The following is a 7,281-nucleotide window of genomic DNA, read 5'->3' on the forward strand; positions in this document are numbered from 1 at the left end:
CAAACCAGCGAAGTGATTGAAGTCATTTAAAGATACTTTTATCGTGTTAAGCACCCCACTGAAACATAGCCAAAGACATTAAATAATATTTTTTTAAATTTTTTTTGTTATTACAGCAAAAAAACCGGATCTAATCTAACGATTAATGACAATAATTTTTATTTATTTATTTTTGTACGAGAAGAAATAACAAATATCTTATCCATCAATCTGTATATTATTAGGGCATTACTTTTTCTATATCTGTCACAGAAACATTTTTTTAAAAAAAAATGAGACCAACCAATGAAAAAATAAATAAAAAATTATTACATAGGGTATTCCCGAAAAGTGTGGCTGAAAACTCTTTCTGCTTGAAAACTCCTTCTAACATTATTATTATGATTATTGTTATATGTCAACGACCAATACAAAGTCAGAAAATTCGGTTTCACATTGAAATCGGGCTTCCGGAGAATCTTCCCCTCAGATATTCGAAAGTCTTAACTAAATTTACATATAAAATTATTACCCAAAAAAAGAAAAAAAAAATTACATATAAAATGAAACCATTGGAGTGAACATGTTACCTAAGTAACTTCCTACGCGAATGAAGAAATTATAAGCTGTCCCTGTTCTTCTACTTTTGTTGTACTGATAAAGCTACCGAGCTGTCATTGCAAGTTCTGTTCTTCTCCAAAGGTGACTTATGCTGCTTCTAGTTTCTTCTTGCATGGATCCATCCTCATTTGATTCAACTAACATGCCAAGCTGATTTTTCAATTTTACTTTCTGCTCCTTATTTGGTGAAGTGAGGATTGGTTTGAGGCACCCAAGTTCTTTTTTAAATTGAGAATGGCATTTTAGTGGGAAAAGTTTGATGCTTGATGTTTTTCATGCTTTATTATGCTGTTGGATTCTCAGTTTATTGATAGGGTGGTTGTTGATTGTTATTGATGTCCATTTTTTCTATATTTTGGGTACATTTCAGATGATGGGTAGGATGGTGAAGTCAAGAATGCTCTTTTTGTCTTTGTTCATTGTTGCAACCTTTCAGCTAGCAGTGTCAGATGAGCACCAGCCCCTCTCAAAAGTTGCCATTCATAACACACTATTTGCTCTTGATGAACATGCTTATGTCAAAGCCATTCCTGATGTACTTGGCTTGAAGGTAGTCTTTGGTTGCACATGACTTGCAAAGATGTGCCACCTCTTTGAAAATTGAGATTTTATTTTTTGTGTTTGAGTTCTAGCTGGTTCAGTATGTGCCTTTAACTTCTTGCCTAAGATGAAAACAAGTTTTGGTAGTAGAAATTGATGGATTCCACCCAAAATTGTTTTAGGGACAAAATACAGAATGGGTTACACTGCGATTTGGTAATCCTAAACCCACAATAGATGACTGGATTGGAGTATTTTCTCCTGCAAACTTCAGGTAGGCTGCACATCATGATCTCATTTATATATAATCATAAGTTACAAGTCAAAAGTCTTGTTACATTAACTGGGAATCAAATGTTTCACAATTTTCAGTGCTTCTACCTGCCCTGAGGAAAACACCAAGATGAGTCCTCCAATGTTGTGTTCTGCACCTATCAAGGTTCGTGTGGTGCAAAACCCTTACCTTAAGAAGGCTTGAAAGTTAAAATGTTTAATATTAAACTGCCCTTTTTTTTTTCTTCCTGATTTCAGTATCAGTATGCCAATTTCTCCAGTAACAGTTACAAGAACACAGGAAAAGGTTCCTTGAAGCTTCAGTTGATTAATCAGAGATCTGACTTCTCATTTGCTCTTTTCACCGGTGGCCTAACAAATGTATTCTCATAATCTTTACCCTATAATTTTCTTGTTTATCAAATTAATTGATATATTTGATTGTAAAGATTTTTCAATTCATGGAAACCATTACCTCTATGCATTTTAGGGCCCGTTTGAAATCTGTTTTTAAAAACAGGTTTTTGATTTTCAAAACATAAAAATCAAAAAAACTCGTTTGATAAGGCCTGTTTTGTAAAAATAGTTCTAAAAATTATAACTGTTTTTTTTAGTTTTTAGAATCAAATTTAGAAAACATTTTTGAGTTGTTTACAAAACAATACAAAAAAAATACAGAAAACACTTGCTTCATTAACTATTCTTCAAAACAGTTAAGAACCAAAATAACAGAACACAATCAAACAGATCCTTAGTTTTCCAAACTCTACTTTTTCCAATTGATTTTGTGACTATGTTATTGACCAATAGCTACATGGCAACTACATCATGAAAGCTTGCAGTGATAGTATTTGTTCACAAAAAAGATCAAAAGTCAACTATTTGGTACTTTTTTCATCATATAGCTCCTTATGAAACATGTTTTTCTTTGAAAGTCATTCAAGGCTAATGTCTCAGTACTCCTATGATCCTATTATCCATCTCCTATTTCTACTGGCACCTCATAGACTGCACCATCTTCCATAAAATTTGAAAAGGTTCCACATGTCTTATTTTTCACTATAAAACTGCCTTATCTGATTGCTCTTTCTCTCTCTCTGCCTTAACCCATACGCAGACATTTGCATGGGCATGAATACACACAGTTAACTTCTGTTGCAACTTCTATTTAGAAACAAAGTATTTGTCCCCATGTACGCTATGTCTCACCTTTATAGTTTTAGGTTAATTCATTTCTTTATACTGTTTACATCAGTAACCCTATTTTACCTTTATTGTGTATAATGTTTGAGTCCAGATATATGGATTTTGTTCTGAACTTTATCTTTCTATTTCTTCCTTTTTAATTATTTTTGACAGCCAAAGCTTGTTGCCGTGTCAAATAAAGTATCATTCACCAATCCAAATGCTCCAGTATATCCACGATTAGCACAAGGGAAATCATGGGATGAAGTAAGTTTACGCTCCCTTTATGTTGTAATCTCAAAATTGCATTTTCTTTTTCCAGCTTTAGATATTATTCTCATTAAATATTAGTGCAGCAGCTGTTTCTTCTGATTGAAACATTAAATCTTTCTTTTGAATGATATCTGTCAGTAACTGCACACCCATGTTTGTGAATTAAGAATATCTGGGATTATAAAAAGATTATTTAGTACATTCTTTTATAACAGATGACTGTAACATGGACAAGCGGATATGGGATCAGCGATGCTGAGCCTTTTGTTGAATGGGGCCCAAAAGGAGGGAACCTTGTGAAATCTCCTGCTGGGACACTGACTTTTGATCGCAACACCATGTGTGGTAAGCAATTCTTTTTGTTAACTTTTAGTGGTGACTTTTTGCCAGTATTTGAGAGTCAGAAAATTTATTTTTTGGGGGGCAAACCATGTTTATCTTGACAACGTTGGCATTTGTAAAATATGGGCTGATAATTGCAAATTTCATTCACAAAGAGGATGGACTGATATTAAAAACATGATGAATCTTATTCATCTCTCTCTCTATATATATATAGGTGCACCAGCAAGGACTGTTGGATGGCGTGACCCGGGATACATACACACTAGTTTTCTGAAAGAGTTGTGGCCCAACCGAGAGTATGTTGTGTCTTATAGGAGGATGACAATATTGCTTGCATGAGAACTAATATTATTGATTTGCAGTATTCCAGTTTTTATATAGAATAAAACCAAGCTATTTGGATATTTCTTTTCACAGCAAAAAGAATGATATAAACATATATAGCAATAAGTACTGAAATTGATTTGATTACTTGATAAAAAAGTATTATTTGATCAGAGTTATTAATACTTCTTTAAAGTGATATAATATAAGATACAACAACAACAAGAAAAGTTTCTCTCACTGGGGGGAGTCAACATCATAGATAAAATCAATTTTTTAAAACTCAGCCCGGTCATCGACTCCGTCAAGGTCACTGGGTCAGTGGTTCAACCGATGGATCACTGGTTCAACCACATAATTTAAATTTATAAAGTAATATATAATGAATATTAAATTATGAACATTATGACCAACAAATAAAAATGGTCCAGTGGTAAGCCTTATGATCTTCAAACATGAATCCTGTTGCTTGCAAAATATATATATTTTACACAATTTAACATAAAACCAGTTTGACTAAAAAACCGGTACCGGTTGAACCCGGTTTTGGTCTGGTTCACTAGTTTAATACCGGTTCGAGTACATAACTGATCCTATGGCCAACTCGAACCTGTGAGGGCACCGAGTTACCGAAACCTGAGTCGACCCGGCTGGTCTGATCGGGGTTTTAAAACACTGGATAAAATGATGTCATTGTGTTCTATCAAAAACCTAATTTCACGAAAGGCCATTTAGATCTAGATATTTTTTAATTGTTTCTCTTATAGTTTTCCTTGGTTTCTTTTGACCTCCATTTATCAGGCTATCTTCCATATAATTGACTTTTCTTATTGGGACTTTTATAGTTCTTCTCTTCACATGACCAAACCATCTTAAGTGAGATTTTGTCATCTATTCCTCAGTAGGTGCTACTCTAACTTTTTCTCAAATACATTCATTTCTCAAGAGGCTTAGTAGAAGGAAATTTTCATAAAGATCACCACTATCAAGCAATCAAGAGATTTGTATGTGATTTTTATTAGAAAGGATTGGCTCCAAGTGTACATGTTTTTCACTTCATGACTTATGTTATTATAAGAAACCAAGCTCTGTATTCTCTGATACTTGTGGTTCAAATATTGACTTGTAGCATGAAGGAACATGTTTTGATTTTATTAGCAGCAGTTCACTGTACATGACCCTCACCATGCAATTTCTTTTCTCCTACTTGCAGGTACAAATACAAACTGGGGCATAAATTATTTGATGGTAAAATTATTTGGAGTCAAGAATATCAGTTTAAAGCATCTCCTTATCCGGGTCAAAATTCCTTACAACGTGTAGTCATATTTGGTGATATGGGAAAGGTCATTTTCTTTTCTTGTTTTATTCTAATGGACCTTCTAATTCTGAACATGTTCTGAACTCTGAAGATATAATATGTAAAAATATATATTACTGATATGCGTAAGATTGATTGGGTTAATTTTGTCTCTTAATTACTTCTTTCTTTGCTATTTTATCCATGCGTAATTCCTATTGTATAAGGAGACCTTAATCTCTACTTTTGGTCTATTCTGTTAGTTGAATGAAATCTATGTATTTTGCTTGTGAAACCTTACCCAGAGAAGATGTCACTGTTCTTGCTTGTGATTTGAATTACTGGTAACTCAACTTTTTATTTTATTATTACGCAAGCAGGCAGAAGCTGATGGCTCCAATGAATATAACAATTACCAGCCTGGCTCACTCAACACTACTAAGCAAATCATTCAAGACTTAAAGGACATAGATATAGTTTTCCACATTGGTGATACATGCTATGCTAATGGATACATTTCACAGTGGGACCAGTTTACTGCACAGATTGAGCCCATTGCGTCAACTGTACCTTATATGACAGCAAGGTTTGTGATGTTGCGCATGCAAGCATTTTATTTTTTTAATTTGTTTACAGTTACTCTATTAAGGGGGCGAATGGTAAAACTGTTCATTCATGACTGAAAGGTCATGGGTTCGAATTCTGAAAACAGCTTCTTTGCAAAATTATGCAAGGGTAAGGCTACGTACAAGGATTTCCTCCATCCCACACTCGCTAATCGGGTTTAACGGGGAGTGGTTTTTTTTTTTTTGTTTACAGTTACTCTATTCCCTTATTTTTTCTGCTTTACATTATCTGCTTTTAGTGGCAACCATGAACGTGACTGGCCAGGAAGTGGATCATTTTATGGGAACATGGATTCAGGTGGTGAATGTGGTGTATTGGCTCAAAACATGTTTTATGTTCCTGCTGAGAACCGGGAAAAATTCTGGTACAATGTCTATAATTTCAACCTTTTGCATATACTATACTAGTTGTTGTGAGTTTATTAAATTATGCATGTAGAACCTTTAACATTTGTTTTAAAACATCAAACTTGCATAGCCATGCATTTTATGTTGCATCAAATAAAACTAAACTAACCTTTTTATAAATATTGTAAAGATTGTTCATGAACATATTACTGTTACTCCAGCTTCTTGTGTGTACGGTATACCTACCAAATATTAATGATATTGTTTCCTCTGGAAAATTGCTTTGAAAACCACATTGCCTTACTTTGCCAGGTACTCGGTTGACTATGGCATGTTCAGATTCTGCATAGCTCACACGGAACTTGATTGGAGAAAAGGATCAGAGCAATATAAATTCATTGAAAAGTGCCTTGCAACGGTTGACAGACAAAAACAGCCATGGCTGATATTTCTTGCACATAGGGTACTTGGTTATTCTTCTGCAGGGTTCTATGCATCAGAAGGCTCTTTTGAAGAACCAATGGGAAGGGAGGACCTTCAAATTTTATGGCAAAAATATAAGGTTGACATAGCCATGTATGGACATGTTCATAACTATGAAAGAACTTGCCCAATATACCAGGTATTCCCCTTATTAGAGGTGCATAGTTTTTACTTTGTTCTTTTACTTCAGTGCAAAACAGCCTCTTAGCTAAATTGTAAGGGTAAAACTGCATAAAATCGACCCTTATCCCTACTCTTGCAAGTCGGAAAGTTTTGTGCCTGCTGTTAGCTATATATGGCTACATGCTATGACATGAAAAAATAGCCTTTCCCTTCGAAGTATACAATTCATGTTGCTCATCAAGAACATATATTGGAGTGAAGTGATTAAATTATCAAGACATTTCGCACTTGTTAGCTGTTATCATTTAGCACACAAATTAACTGCCATTTTTCCTCCTCCTTCAGAATATCTGCACCGATAAAGAGAAGAACAATTACAAGGGCTCCTTGAATGGGACAATACATGTAGTGGTTGGGGGAGGAGGAGCATCCCTTGCTGACTTTGCCCCCATAAACACCACATGGAGTATCTTTAAAGACCATGACTTTGGATTTGCCAAACTTACAGCATTTGACCATTCAAACCTCTTGTTTGAGTACAAGAAGAGCAGTGATGGACAAGTTTATGACTCTTTCAGAATATCCAGAGACTACAAGGACATCTTGGCTTGCGCTGTTGATAGTTGTCCAGCTACAACACTAGCATCTTGATCTAAAAGCAAAATATTTGTAGATTTGGTTTCTTTTTCTTTTTTTCTTCTGGTTGTCTTGAGGATAAGGATAATTTCAACAGGATGAATAAAATGCTCATGTGATCACATAATGACATGAACCATAAACAATATAGTTACAATAAGAGCGTATCTGTATAAAACTGTTTCATTTAAAGTGGCATTTCGGAATCTCTACTGTCTAACAATT

General features: G+C 34.5%; 1 protein-coding gene across 4 annotated transcripts; it reads left to right on the plus strand.

Moving 5' to 3' along the window:
• Positions 1–592: 592 nt before the first annotated feature.
• On the plus strand, positions 593–7,281 carry LOC133302896 (probable inactive purple acid phosphatase 1). 4 transcript variants are annotated; one of them, XM_061502717.1, is made up of 13 exons: positions 593–681; positions 971–1,150; positions 1,323–1,414; positions 1,513–1,579; positions 1,672–1,794; positions 2,773–2,865; positions 3,087–3,216; positions 3,431–3,512; positions 4,754–4,886; positions 5,221–5,426; positions 5,706–5,831; positions 6,127–6,436; positions 6,766–7,281. In XM_061502717.1, exons 2-13 carry the CDS (start codon positions 971–973, stop codon positions 7,069–7,071), a joined length of 1,848 nt encoding a protein of 615 aa, XP_061358701.1. In that variant the 5' UTR covers positions 593–681; the 3' UTR covers positions 7,072–7,281. The 4 variants fall into 4 exon arrangements, with proteins under 4 accessions (XP_061358701.1, XP_061358702.1, XP_061358699.1 ...); XM_061502718.1 differs by lacking the exon at positions 593–681 and adding an exon at positions 722–790; XM_061502715.1 differs by lacking the exon at positions 593–681 and having other exon boundaries at positions 722–1,150; positions 1,708–1,794.

Source organism: Gastrolobium bilobum, unplaced genomic scaffold, assembly GCF_033153095.1.
Source record: "Gastrolobium bilobum isolate Gb01-03AN ecotype WA unplaced genomic scaffold, APGP_CSIRO_Gbil_v1 utg48796, whole genome shotgun sequence".
Taxonomy (NCBI): domain Eukaryota; kingdom Viridiplantae; phylum Streptophyta; class Magnoliopsida; order Fabales; family Fabaceae; genus Gastrolobium; species Gastrolobium bilobum.

Excerpts from the sequence above, each read along its gene's own strand:
- LOC133302896 (XM_061502714.1), top strand. The coding sequence starts at position 860 with ATGCTTGATGTTTTTCATGCTTTATTATGCTGTTGGATTCTCAGTTTA. Across the intron at positions 3,513-4,753 it reads GAGTTGTGGCCCAACCGAGA|GTACAAATACAAACTGGGGC; the intron begins GTATGTTGTGTC and ends TCCTACTTGCAG. Across the intron at positions 6,437-6,765 it reads GAACTTGCCCAATATACCAG|AATATCTGCACCGATAAAGA; the intron begins GTATTCCCCTTA and ends CTCCTCCTTCAG.